The sequence below is a fragment of the Ornithodoros turicata genome, chromosome 1 (genome assembly GCF_037126465.1).
Source record: "Ornithodoros turicata isolate Travis chromosome 1, ASM3712646v1, whole genome shotgun sequence".
Classification (NCBI taxonomy): Eukaryota; Metazoa; Arthropoda; class Arachnida; order Ixodida; family Argasidae; genus Ornithodoros; species Ornithodoros turicata.
Window position 1 is genome coordinate 130,437,890 of NC_088201.1, and position 15,898 is coordinate 130,453,787.

The window sequence follows — 15,898 nt, forward strand, 5'->3', positions numbered from 1 at the left end:
TGTCTGTAGTCGTCCACGTTCCAGTGGTTTCTAAAGAGAACTTTCTGGGAGGTCATTATACCGTATCCCTGCGTACAGTGGCGCCAGCGGCCATCCGAGCCAACCGTTGTGATGAACGGTATGCCCGCCCCTGGAATTTCAATTTCTCAGTCTTGTAAGACTATCTGCGCAGAAGTGATGTCTTACAACACTACTGCGTCACGGTTTATGCTGGCACGGTTTATGCTGCCCTCTGGGCCCTTGAGGTGTATGGAAATAAATAAATAAATAAATAGTCCGTTGAAGGATATTTGTGATTTCAAAACGACATTTCTGGTTTTCGTGGATGCTGTTCACATTTGTGGCGATGTATAAATTGTTTTCGACGTGTGTAAAAACTAAGTCATCTCTGGCGTATAGGGTGCATCGAACGTAGTGAAGCATTGTGTCCAGGATACAACGTTTTTCTTTCGATCCTTGTCAGTGGCAATTCTCGCATGACAGGATACCATGTCAGGGAATGAACGATAATGTTTATGTTAACTTTCTCACGCAGAAACTGTGGCAGATGTTTGAGAAGGGCAGCCTGATGCGGGTGTCCATCAAAGATCTGCAAGAGGCTCTTCCACAGGTGGGTTTCTTTCGGTAACTCTTTTGCGTGTTGCAAATTGTACCACATTATACCCGCAAAACAAACTGGGGCGGTTAGCTTTTGTATAGGCTACTAGCACTAAACAAAGAGGAATGCTTTACGGCTTTGCTGCTACAAACCCATTCGTTGATTCATTGATATTAGAGCACAATTACTCACCGGAATAAGCTGTACAACTAGCTGTTGATCATTATTATATTCGTATTATTCAAATAATTCGTGATATTCATAATATTTTTTTTTTCGTTTTCACGTTTCCTGCTATTTTTTACATCGTTCCTTTGTATTGACTTCATTGGCTTTACGTCGTACGTTGCACTTCCAACTGGTGCCAGTTTAGTTCTGTTACTGACTTTTCATTTTGGCGAAACTCCTTCCCGTAGTTTGCCTTGCAAAAAGCGCGATGTTACGGCGACTGCAGGGGCAGGGAAGCAGGGTGCAGGTTGCTAATAATGATGACTGTAGAGCCTATGGTTTCCAGTATTTATCGCCCTCCCCCGCCAACTTTCATGCGACTTTTTCATGTCCTCACCGGAAACATGTAGTCGTCGATAATTGAAGTTCTGTATGCAATAAGGGGATAAGTCGAAAAATCCCAAAATGAGAAAAGGGGCCTGATAGGATTGTCCGTCCCATTGACACACATGCATTTCCCGCTTTTTACCATGCTGTAGCGGGCCAACAAATCGCAATAAGGTCCTAGGTTGTCATTGGCAGGTGCACACTGGTATGTAGATGTCATTGCAAAAAAATAGCAGAAAAAGGAGAAGTCGACTTATCCCCTTATTGCATACAGAGGTTCAATTGCCGCGAGTATAGGGTACAGATTCCACATCTGCGCCGTCCCTATAACATCCAGCGACCCGCGTGACCTTGCGACCAGCGACCAGGACCCTTGAGGCATTGTCCCATCCGTCCCGCTCGATTCCCAAACTATAATGCCGTTTTGCTCCTCGTTCATCCAGTGGCGGAACCGGGGAGAGTGGGGGGCACAAATCACTCCCTCCTTGGCTACGCACTTCGGCGAAGCAACCGCCCCCAAAAGTGAGGGTCTGGATCCGCCCCTGCGTTCATCACGCCAATGTATCAATAACGCCGAATATACAGGGTGTCCGGTGAGAAAGTGTCATTAAATTTCTAAAAATAAGTTTAACTTCAGAAAATTATGAAACTACTTGGAATACACAGACAGGGACTTCTGCCACAGATTCAGGCAGTTTGCATTCGCGTCACACATTAATTAAGCTAATTTTGCTCATTGAACTCGAAAATTAGCCAAGCAAAGGTAACGTTTTTCTTGATGAATTCGGAAGCCAATGGCCATAGCACACTATTCCAACCGAAATCACAGTTTTTTTCAGAAGATTTGTACAAAAATTTGACAGCCGCAAAACCGTAACTTGGCAAGCCGTACTCCATGAAATTTGCGTTTGCGTAAATGGTGGCTCTGCCTTAATCGAGAGAAAGTGGAAACAGCCACACCCATTACAGCGGTAACCGACGTTATCAGTGGCTGGAAACTGACGGTATTCACGTTGATAAGGGCGGAAGGCGTGATTATGTCCTTGTTCGCATAGGAGGGAAGGTATTTGGATGGAACGAAAAGTTCCGCGAACGTAAATATCAGCAAGCGCACCTCGCAAGGGGACGGTTTTGCGGCTGTCAAATTTTTGTACAAATCTTCTGAAAAAACCTGTGATTTCGGTTGGAATAGTGTGCTATGGCCATTGGCTTCTGAATTCATCAAGAAAAACGTTACCTTTGCTTGGCTAATTTTCAAGTTGAATTCATTCGAATTCAGTTCAAAATTAGCTTAATTAATGTGTGATGCGAATGCAAACGGCCTGAATCTGTGTCTGTGTGTGTGTATTCCAAGTAGTTTCATAATTTTCTGAAGTTAAACCTATTTTTAGAAATGTAATGACACTTTCTCACCGGACACCCTGTATATCCGACGCGCGTTAGTGGAACAGTTTTTGTGCAATTTGATGCAATGCGTGGCAAGAACACACACCACGTGATGTGTCGAGTATTTCTCTCTTGAAATCGGAGAAGACATAAGGAGGTCGCGTGGAGTCTGTGGAATGTCAATTCTGGGTTAGCGTCGTATGTGTTCGTACAGCAAGGAACGTGATGCTACATCATTGAAAGCCGCGAACGCGTGTAACTCCTTCACCACTTTTACGGTTTTCGCGACCGTCTCGTCCACACTGTGCTCCGAACGGCGGGAATGCCGGAACGGCCGGTTTCAAACCGTCCTCTGCTTCAAAAACTGATCTGTTTCATTCTTCGAACTGGACTCAAGCTCCGCACGTGTAATACGTACGAGGGGTGTTCAAGTCAAACCAGGACTTTTAATTTTTCGCAAAAGTAAAATCAACTTACAGGCGAGAAATTAGTTCTATTTTTCAACGTAATCTCCAGCTGCACTAATGCACTTGTCCCAGCGTTTCATGAGGGCTTGGATGCCAGCAGCGTAGAAATCCTTATCGGCGCGCAGCAGATATGATCGGACCGCATTCTTGACCTCGTCGTCGCAGCTGAAGTGGCGGCCCCCAAGCAAAGCCCCTATGCTTCGGAAAAGTAGTATAGGGGCATACACTCTAAATCCGGCACCCGATATGTACCGCATGAAAGAGGGCTAGCACCTGGGCCAAGCGGTACACATGAGGTACAGTCCTCAACCAGCAGGTAGAGTTCGCGACCACTGCGAAATTCAAACGATACAAGGGCTCCGAGACCCATCCGTACCGGCTAGGTACCTTTTAAGCGCGATGTGTAGCAACTGTACCTCATGTGTACCTCATGTTTCTGGCGGATTAGTACGAACGCCTTCTCACGATCTCCATGCGCTGCAAAAATATTTCGCGTGGTTTCGAATACCAGTTTATAAATTCCCTTATGCAGCAGTGCCGTACTGGATCAGCACTATCATTCTATCAAAGAAGTGCAATAAATTGAGAATCTGTGACCGTGAGGGATCGCACGTTTGGGAAGAATGCGTTTCTTGCTGGCAAATCAGTTTGTTTTGAAACGTCGGGGAGCGAGGACGAGTCTGCTCGGTCTTTGAAGAAACTCGTTCGACGATTTCAAGATTGGAGTCATTTAAGGTGCGTATTATATCTATGAAGTAATTATTCGTCCGCACGACGCATTTTCGTTCATCTTCGCTCTGATTCCCAGTGGTCCTGATCACCGGCAGGCTGGACACAACGACTGAGGGACGGAGACAACGAACTTTGCGCTTCATGCACGAACGTTGATGCGTGTATTAGAGAAGCCTACATTGCACTTTACACCTGGATTACACAAGCAAGTAGGGACGTTTTTCAGGCAAGCTATTTCGGTTGTTGGATTTTCTCCTAGGTTACGTCCAGGTGATATCGCAAATGGGTGAGTCAATCATCTTCTGTGGTTTGTGTTACGTTCTGCGGAAGAAACGAAAGTTGGGGAAGAACAGCAATCCAAAGGTGTGGAAGAGATAAAGAAGCGTGACCACAGAGCAGCTGCCACGATGAAAGAGAGATGCAGTGGTCAGCGTCCACCCATATACGTTGTGCAGTGTGTTCGGCGTTTGTGGATCATGACATGCACGCTCGCGATGGACAAGCATCGCCCCTGAAATGAATGTAATTTTCGAATAAAGGTATTTGTTTGTGATATTTATCGTACAGCGTAGCTTACTGGGGCTGTTAATATATCGTAGAGGAGGGGAACCACCCCAACGGGTAAGCCTAAATCGCTGCGCGCTATCCGTTACATGTACCGCATGTGAGGGCGCGTGTACCTCTTAAATTTAAGAGGTACATTTTTTAAAAAATGTGCCTCTTGGCCAAGCGGTACTTACCCGTTACATATGCGTTACCTGGTTTAGAGTGTACATCTGAGGTTCGTCGCTCTCCTCCTCTCTCATGCGGTATACTGTGTCTCGCCTCTTTCATTGGGGTTTCGCTATAACGTGGAGCGGAGCCTCTTTCGGGGCCGCTATTCCTGCTGCAGAAAGCAGAAAGGCTTAGGTAGTACCAATGGCAAACCATGCGACTTGCTTTTTTGTGAGTCTTCCTGCCATTGTTTTATGCAAACATTAGTTGCTGTGCCTTCGGGTGCCATACCAGATATGGCGATGGCAATAACTTTTTGTGTTGCCTTTCATTGCAAGAGTATTTATAAGGGAACGCCGCCATCTTAGCTGTGCAAGAGAAAGGCTTTGCAGTCCTTTCAGTTTTGTCAAGCACTTATTGCTTTTATCTTACCTTACCCTTGCTGTTGCCGTGCAAAGCTTTCATCATGACCGCGTAGCCACATTTTGCGTCTGATTGCCCCACTGTAGTGATTTTTTGTTTGTGTTCAGGACCATTTCACGGATGCGTAACGCTTATGCGGTCAGTGAACATAGCAAGCATACTTGAAAACGTACGGAAGAGAACGAACTTACGAAGAGTGCGGAGTACTTACCGTACAGTATACCGTTATCCTGTTTCGAACTCAACGTACCTCGCAGAACAGTGTCGTTTGTTGAAATTCTTGTTGACGTGTGATGCCATTTTGACAGTTAATTTTTTGTCCCGAACCACTTCGCCTTATTGAAGCAAGTTAAACCAACTCGTTTTTAGCCAAGCCAGGGTGCTGTGTGGATCGAGCGCCTTTTCAATACATTAAAAACACGGCAGGCCGTGCAAAACCTCGAGATAGTTCGAATTAACGCAAGGTATGGCTTATCGGTGCTTTAACATAGCACACCTTAACTTACTTAAGCAATATCCTACGACAGCTACTCCTACATCTGTTCTTATGCCATCGGTAGGTCCCTACTTTGGGAAAGAGACGTATTATTTTTCAGAGTATATACTTTCTGAACCGACAAACTGAGAAGCAAAATAGAACAAGCAAAGGGGTAAAGGGCGTCCTATCAACCATATTTTTCAATGAGGAGTTTGTAAAAATCGATAAATAATCCGTCAAGCGGTCATCACCTATACAACGCGTTTGATGCCTCACTAAAATCTATCTGCTCATTGCCACAAACAAGTCAGCGCTTCATTTTATGCGTTTAATTATTTTTAGAGCTCTCTATTAAACGCATAAACGTCGAAACGTTTAAACGTTTTCTTAAGAAACGCATTTTGTAACAATTTACACAGATTAAACGTTTTCTTAAAACACGTTTAAACGTGTTCTGCAAGATATACGTTCAACGGCACGTATACTTGTGTAAACGTTTCCCCAGGATACGTTTAAACGTTTTCGTTTGCATAAACGTACAGTGGCACGTATACGTATATAAACGTTTTCCTAGGAAAGGTTTAAAGGAACTGTAAAGTGAATTCCAACCCAGGGAAACCTTATGATCTTTTGAAAGTTTAGGAACTGCACATCTCAGTTCCGAAATATTTCTTTTGGAATCGCTGTTTTCTTTGAGTAATCGAATTTCAAAGACTGCATTCGAACGAAAGGCTGAGTACTCCCTCGCAACAACACTGGGTCGGCTCGTGTCGGCTAGCTAGCTTGTGGCTACTTTCGGCTTAGTCATTCGCGTCCGGGTTTGCGGCAAAACCGAAAGTGTTTTGGGAGACGCGCCCTGCGATGTCCAGCTTACCAAACCTGAGTGCCCTCGACCTTCGGATACTTGAACGGTCACGCCGACAAAACTTCTGTTCATATGACAGCACGCCGGAGAGTCAACATGAGACTATGCCATCCGCGGAGTCGTCGACAGAGGACGAATTGCTTCCATCGCCGTCGCCTGACCGCGTTGGGAAACGTCTTTGGTTAGTGACATGTGCAACGAAACCGTTGAGAGGGTCACAGTGGAAATTCGGTATTGCTTATTCATGTTCAGGTGTACTTGCGGCAAATGTGTACCGATGCCGACAGCAGAGAAATGCCTTGGTTGCCGCGAAGTGAACGGGGCGGTATAGAAGCAACGCAGCGGTTCCATAACAAGAAATTAGTATTTTGAAATACTGTGCCTGGACACTGAGGTGCTCCAGGTGTCCTACTGCTCTGTGAGAGAAAGCGACGACTACACAGTTATCCGGAACAGCGAAGTCAACAAGTGAGTTCATTCACGTGCGCGTTCAGTTTCTGTTATCAGAAACTTACATGTCATAATTTATACCTGCCTATGGTACATGCAGAAAGTTTAGGCACGTAGCCTACAAGCAGCTGACCACGTGGCTCTGGGGACCGTTAGGAAAACACTGCAGGAAGGTCCTCCCAGCATGTGCTGTACATGCCATAAGGGACACTTTTCCTTCCGAACTGTACAAAGGCTTTCGCCTTCCTGATGTGTGATGCAGTAGGTGTTCTCTTACAATGTGGGTGTTCATTCCCTTTCACTGAGGTGAAACTTTCATTTTTCTTTAATGTGTTTGTGGACAGTATTCAATGCGTGCCACGTAGACAGGTACACAGAATGGTTTGGTCGAGAAAACTGCAAGATAACAACACTATCCCTTTGGCACAGAATACCGGGTCAGGCACATGCCCTACTGTAGTAACCCAACAACCACTACACAGTAAAATGCAGTCTACAAACAACGAAGAATGTAAACATTTTACGCTTTATTGGAAGAACGCTTTTCAAACGCTTCATTGAAAGAACACATGAACGATAACAGGAAACAGACACAGGATGTATATCAATTTGCTATAGTTTCACTTCCCACCGATCAGACACAAATGAATGCATGATGTTTTCCTTTTCAGTACATACATGTGTGCTACAAACGTGTCCATAAGCTCTACTGGAGTATACACGAAAGTCCATGACTTCTTTATGAGTATAAAAAGAGCCTCAAGTTGGGACATGCCAGTGACATCAATATAGGCTTTTCTTCAGACGCATCCCTGTCATCATGAGCTCCACAAGCATGTAAGAAAAAATTGTACACCTTCTTTGTGCACATTCATCTTTGTAACCCTTTCTCTATTTCTAATTATATTTTTTTTTCATTTTTAATAGGTGTCCAATTCCTATGTAGATTTGTACAGCTACAAAGGCAGAATAAATATGACTTTCAACAGCTTCATCTGTATATTACTTCTGCACTCATGAATTCCCTGCAAAAAAGAAAGAGAAGTATGTTAGGAAATGCACGTTTGGCATGTGACACACCTGTTCGCAGCCGTATGGCCATGCCATACGCCACGGACTTCATATAGGCTACTTATCCTTCGCTTTTGTCATCCTATCCCGTTGCATACAGTGTATGGCGTGGTTGTTGGCACACCATGCTGGAACCTGGCCACCAGAAAAATTGCCAAGGCAAATTTATCTCAGCTGTTCCAAGGACAGCAGCATCTTCAATCAGAGGGGTAGATATTGAGCAGTGCAAAGTAACCACGATACCTCAAATGAAGAGCCTACAAGGATGGCCAAACGCTCCCTAATGGCCAGTGTCATATCCCATCCTGTAGAATTTCCGCGATGGAGACTAGGTCTGCATGCAGGCTGAAATGACACGGGGCTTCATTACTGGTTCACATTCTATGGAGCTTTTGGGGCTATGAATACAGCGTAAAGCTTTCGGGATTTTTTTTTCTAGGTTTGTGGAGCAAAAAGAGAACAAATAAACCTGTGCTCTGAATTTATGCAAATTTGAGTGGAAGGACTTCCAGTACGGTAAATTCAGGGAGATATCAGGCTCAGTCACTCAAACTAACAGGTACAAACTAAACTAACAGGTTGTACCTGTTCGGTACGAACGACTGCATCTACATGTGACTGCGTCTGCCGCCAAACAGTTACTCAACAAAGCATGTTAGAATGTACACATCCATACACAGTATGAGCCTACTGCACTTTGTGTGTAGTTATTGGTACTTCCCTCTTATATTTGAAAGGAAGGCAGGTCATTGTGGGCAATCAAGTATTTGCAAGTAGGCTTCATTTCACTGCTAAAGCTTGCGTCATGGGTCAGCTGAAAGATCACACAAATGATAATGCTAGAGAACACGTACATGAAGTGATGAATGAACATTACCTCATTGTCATGGATGGAGGGGCTTTTTCTCTCAATCAGGCTAAGTTCCAGTTAGAGGCACATGTCACGGCAGCAGTCAGCTAAAAATCAGAAAATTATACTGCTACGAGAACCCATGACGTGATGAAAGAACAGTACCTCATTCTCATGGATGGAGTGGCTTTTTCTCTCAATCAGGCTAAGTTCCAGTTAGAGGCACATGTCACGGCAGCAGCCCGCTAAAAATCAGAAAATTATACTGCTACAAGAACTCATGAGGTGGTGAAAGAACAGTACCTCATTCTCATGGATGGAGGGGCTTTTTCTCTAAATCAGGCTAAGTTCCAGTTAGAGGCACGTGTCACGGCAGCAGTCAGCTAAAAAATCACAAAATTATACTGCTACGGGAACCCATGAAGTGATGAATGAACATTACCTCACTCTGTTAGGAACCGCAGCATTCTTCTAGCAATCAAGACCTTCTTTGGTTGTCGTTGGTACTGTGCAGTCATTGGTGCAGGCTCGGGGCTTTTGCATTTACCATTTCACTGTAGCTCACATCTTGGCAAGTTGTCAGTGCTTCCCTCAAAAGATGGTCTACATACTCTGCCAAGAAAAGGAAATATGGTCATGCCTAAATCTCTTCCCTACACTATGTATACTAAAACGAAACCCGCTATGAGTTGCTTTTGTCTTCATGGTAGCAACTACCTCCGTGCCCTTTTTCGTCTTAACTAGCTTTCTCCTGTACATCAGGCCACCATCCTTTCGACGTGCAAGTGGGCGGTCAGCATTTTCATTAAAATGCAGGATAGCGATTTGCGTCCTAGGTTCATGCACATTCACAGGGAAAAAATGGCACTATCAGTAAGAGTAAAACAAGTATCCTATGTGATAAAGTTTGCGGTACCTGTCTGAATCGTGATAATAACATTAATAATTGTATAATACAGTTCAAGTGATGATTGAAATCAATAAAAAACAAAAATCATGTACACTGAGTGTTAGATTATACACCTTGCACGCATAACGTTTGGAGTGTATGCCGTTGATTTGGGAGCAAAATTCAGAAGCACTTTGCACGCCGCACCGCAAGTCCTGCATTTCTCGAACAGTTCTAACAATGGAGCTTCAAATACGACGTACTTCTTCTGATCAATTGGTCAAGTAGAGGGCCCACCACTGCAAAGTGGAAGAGCTTTTAGTATCTGCAAACTTGTATGAGCAGGCTATGTACCATTCAAAACTGTCGTCTTCAGATATGCGGAATGACTCATCGGCTGACTCTATCACTGGTGAAGACGTACATAGTCATATCATGCTCCTATAAGGAATGCGGAAGTTCAAAATTTCTGTGTAGTCACGTCTGCGTAGTGTCAGAGACCACTCCTGCTCGGACTCCAACGGAGTCTGCAGTATTTCATAAATAAAATAAAAATAAATAATTAAATAAATTTTAACCAAAACAAATGCATGCCCTACCTCTGGGCATGATGGTGTACGGACAATAGGTGTCGAAACCATCACTGGAAGCATGTTGACAGGTGTTGACGGTGAATGATCCGTTTGCGTGCTTCCACCTTCTTGTCCGTTATGATGGAAACCTGTGTCGCTCATATAAATGAAGTATACAGTCAGTGTTTACCACACATTTTATTTCATACTTACATTGTGAAAACACTGTAGGTCTACATTATGTGTGATCGCACTCTGGGAGACTAGCTTCATTTGCATTAACACGCTGTGAAATTGAGATAACTATACTTCCCTTTATTCTTCACCAACCACTGTTCTCTACTCATAGACACCTACGTTAGAATTGCTACCAGCCGATGTAGTAGCCAATGTGCAGTCATCTGCCGTGGGTCATCTGCCTACAATCATGCACAGATTGCTAAAATCACTGCTATCAGCCTGCAATCACAGGAACACAGCAACGTCAAACTTTCACTGGTCAGACAAGAGTCAAAGCTCCAGCTCTACAGCAAAACCTACCAGAAACCACTCCTGCGGCGGGTCCGGGCCACTGCTCGCCTGTTCAAGGAGGAATTTTTTGAATACAACTGTAGTCAATGATCCCGTTTGGTACATGACGCCAGCGTACACATCACAAAGGTCAATTTCAATTTAGTCAACCAATTATTCCTATGTATCGGTAAATACATACCTCGTGTGCACTGATCTTCGCGTCGTCACACGTCCGCGCAAGGAGAGACACTGGTGTTGGGACTGCGTTCGGTTTGAGACGTCTTCGACCGTCCACTGTTACCACTTCGTACGCCTCGTCAGAGAAATGCGTTGAACAGATACGGCCTGAATCACGAATGTCCTGGCCAAGCGCTTCGAACCAGTTTCGTTTTTTCACATTATCCCTTGGAATCTTGTGGTACACAACATCCCTTGTCGAAAGAGCACGGTTGGTGCATCCCCGAACATTACAGTAGATACCCGGCATTGCTGTCAGGTGAAGTTCTGCTCAATTTAGGCTGGAAAAGAACCTTCGCAAATAGGAGCGCCGACGGTATTTTGGATACTGGTTCTTCGATATTTTGAAGAATTGTCCCGGTAATTCTTGTGATTCTCAAAGTAGTGCTCACTAGTAATTAATAACCAGTCATAGGTTCATCGTATAATAATTAAGTACCACGTGACTGGAGTACTCCCATCATGATTTTTTTAGCTGTCGTGGTGCGCGAACTACCGTCCGATTTAACTTTTCTAACTTATTTTGTGTAATAATTAACGCGCTTTGAACGCTTATGCTCTGTGTGCAGCATCAGACGTGCAAACACTACCAGGTCGCACACAGAATCAGGGGGGTCAAATTTCACTTTACAGTTCCTTTAATCGTTTTTGTTTTACACAAAAGCTCTCACGGTGCGAATACGCACGTAAACATTTCTTCAGGAAACGTTCCCTATTTTTTCCTTTTTTTTACTACTACTATAGATCACATGTGCGTTAAACACACGTTATTTGTATATGTTACGATGACCACGAGGGTGATATTATTATACTAGGAAGAAGTGAACTGCAAATTTTCTTTTTTTTTTCTTTCCTCCTCTAAACACTACCGCTTACTCTCCTTGAAAGACAGTGCAAGGTATCGTTATAATGGCATGTTACTTTGTCCCGCTCATTTGTGATCGTCTTATATATAATAAAGAACAGTCTCAGCGCAGGGGCATTTTATTCCGTTTCTTGGTGGTTTCTTGGTGGTTGCCACGACCCTGTTCGCAGCGTGTCGAACTCCGCTCCGCGTGCACTCATGGCATTGGGATCGCTGACACTTCAAAAACGGAGTATCTCATCGCCATCGTCCGGCAGAATTACAATTCTGGGTGTTATCCTTTTCCCAATTTTTTTCATAATGGGATGTGTACGCCTCTTTGTGGGAATTCGCGTGAGTGCATGATGCCACAAAATTCCTGCTCATCCCTTTATTCCCACTCTGGCGCAAGAATGATATCATTGGGGACAGTGATTGGTTCGTACGCATAATTGGGAAATATTCTTGTTTTAGAGTGCAAAAGTGGGAACCAGTAGGAAAGAGCAGGTTACATGCTTCAGGCTAAAGTAGTCGCTCAATGTCACAATCTTCCGCGTTGGTCATTTCACCAAAATGCTGCTCACGTAAAGAAGATAAATGCGGAATTCTTAGTATAAACTACCCAAAAGATTCAAACGTCATCACCGCCATTACGAGCTCGACATGTTTCAAACTGTAGTGAAACACGTCGGTTCATAATGAAATGTACGACAAAAATGGACACAAATAGGTTTGCTTAAAGGCGAAATATGAACTGAAGTAATAAGCTACTTATAAGACACTGAGAAACTGGCGTAGTTGGCAATTGCTGATGGGAACCATGGACGCGCAAGACATAACGGGGACAACTTCTGTCTCTGTCCCCGTAAGAATGGCGCGTCAATGTTTCCCATTAATAAAGACAAGAAGTTGCTTAAATAGCTATCCGTTTCGAAAGGCCTTGCGTTTCGTATTAACAAGACGTTTAAACGCTTCTCCTTGACACAACGTTCAACCGCTTCATTTTAACAAAACGCTTAAACGTTTCGCAATCACAAAAAGTTTAAACGTTTCGCATTAAACAAAACGTTTAAACGTTTCATACGGAAACATTTTCCAGGCTATACGTGAATCTAAACGGCGTATAAAACGTTTAAACGGAAACGTTTTAAACGGAAATCGCAAAAACGTTTTAGATCCCGAGCCCTATTATTTTCCCCTGTGACACTTCAGTTTTCATAGCGGGACTAAATTTCACGAGGTCATCAGATGAAGACATATCCAGAACGCGTAAACCAAGCAAACAGTAATGCTCTGCTTGCCTGAAAACGGCGATAACACGGCTGTCGTCTACTACGGTGCAGCAATCCAGGCGGCGCCACTGTCGAGGCGAAGGTAGAGAAGCATGTGTGGGGGAGAGGCAAGGAGGAGTTGTCCCTACTTTTAGTATTCAGGGACTTAACCCCCAAGAAACGCTTTTAGTGGCCCGAAGAGATGGAAATCGCTGGGGGTGAGGTCTGGACTGTAGGGGGATGTGGCAGACACTCCCAGCCAAATTCTCGTAAGGTGCGTGTCGTGAGATGCGCGGTATGCGGGTGTGCATTCTCCTGTAGGAGGAGGACTCGTTTACTGATGAGGCCCGGCCGCTTTTGCTTCAGCGCCTTATGCACATCCTTGAGAACCTGGCAGTAACATGCACTATTGATGGTGGTACTGGGCAGAAAGTCAACAAGAACAACGCCAGCCTTGTCCTAGGAGGCGTGGCCATGCCCTTACGCGCAGACGGGGTGCTTCGGAACTTCTTGGAGGCCGGCGATCCCGGATACTTCCACTGTTTTGATGCGCGTTTACACTCAGGAGTGAAATGATGCACCCACGTTTCATCGCACGTGGTGATCCGATCAAGGAACGGCTGTCCTTCAGAGTCGAAACGATACCTTAGCTCTTGGGAGATTTCCAGTCTTCTCTACCGGTCAAACACGGAGAACTCCCTCGGGACCGAACGGACACTATCTTTCCGAAACTGGAGGTGTTCATGAATGATAGTGTTCAACGTTCTCACAGAAAGGTCCGTCTTTCGAGCCAGTTCGAGACACGTTATCCGTCGGCCCTTGAGGATCATGCTCACCACAAGTTGGATGTCCTCAGTAACTCTCACACTAGGCTCTGAGTCGCCCCGGCCGGGATCGTCCTGCACTGATGTACGGCCGTCTCGGAGCCGTTTGCGCCACTCAAACGCTTTGCCGTGGCTAACTGTATCGTGGCTAAGTGTATCGTGGCCATACTGAGCCTGAAGTCACCTGTGAATTTCAGACGACTTTACGCCTTCATTCATGAGAAACTTCATGACAATTTGCTGCTCGATGTGCGCGCTCACCTCGTTGTCGGCCATCTTGTCCAGCACGTGTCTTCTGTTCTGCAGAAACGCGGAGGCCTGTCGCGTGTGAAAATGACGAAAAAAAAAAAAAAAGTCGCGTTAGTCATTTGTACACTCAGGAGACAGAAAGTCTCGATTTGACTTGAACACCCCTAGTGTTATGTCGTTGTGATAAATCAACATAACAATTGCAAATCACGTGTTTATTGTATGAAGCGAATTGTCTCAGCACGAGAGCCGCCGATATTTCGACGCTTCTTCCAGACACTGTTTTCATCATTGGCACGGTATTTAAAGGGTTAGGTATGACGTGTTAAAGGTTCATGCGAGTTGTGGGTCAAGAGGTGTTCAAGTCTGTTCAAAAAAGTCTGTTCAAGCTTCTACGGCCTAAGTGAACGGCCGCTTCGTTATAGTGTAGAGGGGATTATGTGAATGAAGTCCCCCCCTCCACACTTTAACAAAGCAGTCATTCACGTCGGCCGTAAAAGCCTATACGGACCCTTTCTTCCCCAGGGGCTCTTGACCCACAACCCGCATGAACATTTAACGAGTCATACCTAACTCTTTTTAAAAACCATGCCAATGATGAGGACGGTGCCCAGAAGAAGAACAGTCTCCGTTCGAAATAAAGGCGCTCTCGTCCTGAGGAATTCTCTTCATATTGCCCTACCGGTTCACTCAATTTTTCCCCGTCTACGTATTTATTGTGTTTACATTCAGCCATTCGAAAAGCAATGCACGCTGCGAGCAGCAGGCGGCGATCCTCGACACATGCCTCCACACTTACTTCCTCGTCTTTTCGCAGCAGCTGCAGTGATGCGGTCTTCCTATCTAAGTTTCTGGGGTCGGATTCACAAAAAGCTCGTGCGACGGAATCTGTGGTAACTCCGTGGTACGGGAAAGTCACGACGAAGTGTAGATTCACGAAGGGCGCGCGTCGCAAAATCTTCGCAGCTTACGGCGGAATCCTGCGAGAGATCCCGAGCGGTCTACGAAGAAAGATGAAGGCGTATTTGGCAGCGGTGGATTTGAAGACGGCAAACAAAGACTCCGTAATACGCGCCCACACATTGAACTTTCCCAGAGAACCTTCAGACCACACCCAAAGCGTCAATGACGCACTTTTTTGCCTGATAACCTTCGACAAATGCTTCAATTTTGTGCTTCGTAAAATCGGGTCGCAGGGATTTTTCAAGCATCCCGTACACCCCCCTAAGACATCCCCAAAAATATTGTAACACCCCTCCAAATTGTCTGCAGGAAAGGCTAAAAAAGCCATAAAAGCTGCAAATATGGGTTCCGCACACCCCCTGCAAAACACCCTCCCCTCCTCCGAGACGAACATACTGGTAATATCCCTGCTGGGTCGTCGTCGAACGCGTTTTGCCTGTGATTACATGGCATCCATTATGGCTACAGAAAGACCGAGAGCACGTGCGGTAACAACACAACTGGGGACGGGCGACTTCTTCTTCTAACGGGACGATTATTATTGGTACGATTGCAGATTTTCGTCATCGTTACTATAGTGAAAACATAGTCTTGCACCCGTTGCCTGTTTCTCTCCTGGTTGCGTGTGACAGGAAATGAGCAACTTCCTCTTCCTCGTCAAAGGGGGTACCCTCTCCACTACGATAGCTTTGTGAATCGCGCTTACGACGCCGTCGTACGCGCGTCGCAGGCTACGACGTCTTAGCGCATCTTAGCGTTACTTACGATCGCGTTTGTGAATCCGACCCCTGCTCCTCTTGCGTTTGCTGTCTAACAATATTTAGCGCTGCATTGGAGCCTTGATTATTGCCTTGGTTATTGGAGCCTTGATTGGATTATAATTTCGTGGACAACCATGGCCATTTCGAAGGCATCCGTCATGTTTGCTGTCCACTGCGCTGCTCTTC

General features: G+C 45.1%; 1 protein-coding gene across 1 annotated transcript in view; it reads left to right on the forward strand.

Moving 5' to 3' along the window:
- The first annotated feature begins 532 nt into the window (after window positions 1-532).
- The window catches only part of LOC135368970 (membrane metallo-endopeptidase-like 1), a 110,717-nt gene continuing 95,351 nt past the window's right edge, over window positions 533-15,898 (forward strand). Inside the window, exon 1 of the mRNA XM_064602551.1 lies at window positions 533-610. Coding sequence (XP_064458621.1) covers window positions 548-610 — 63 coding nt within the window. The 5' untranslated portion in view covers window positions 533-547. The remainder of the gene's footprint in view (window positions 611-15,898) is intronic.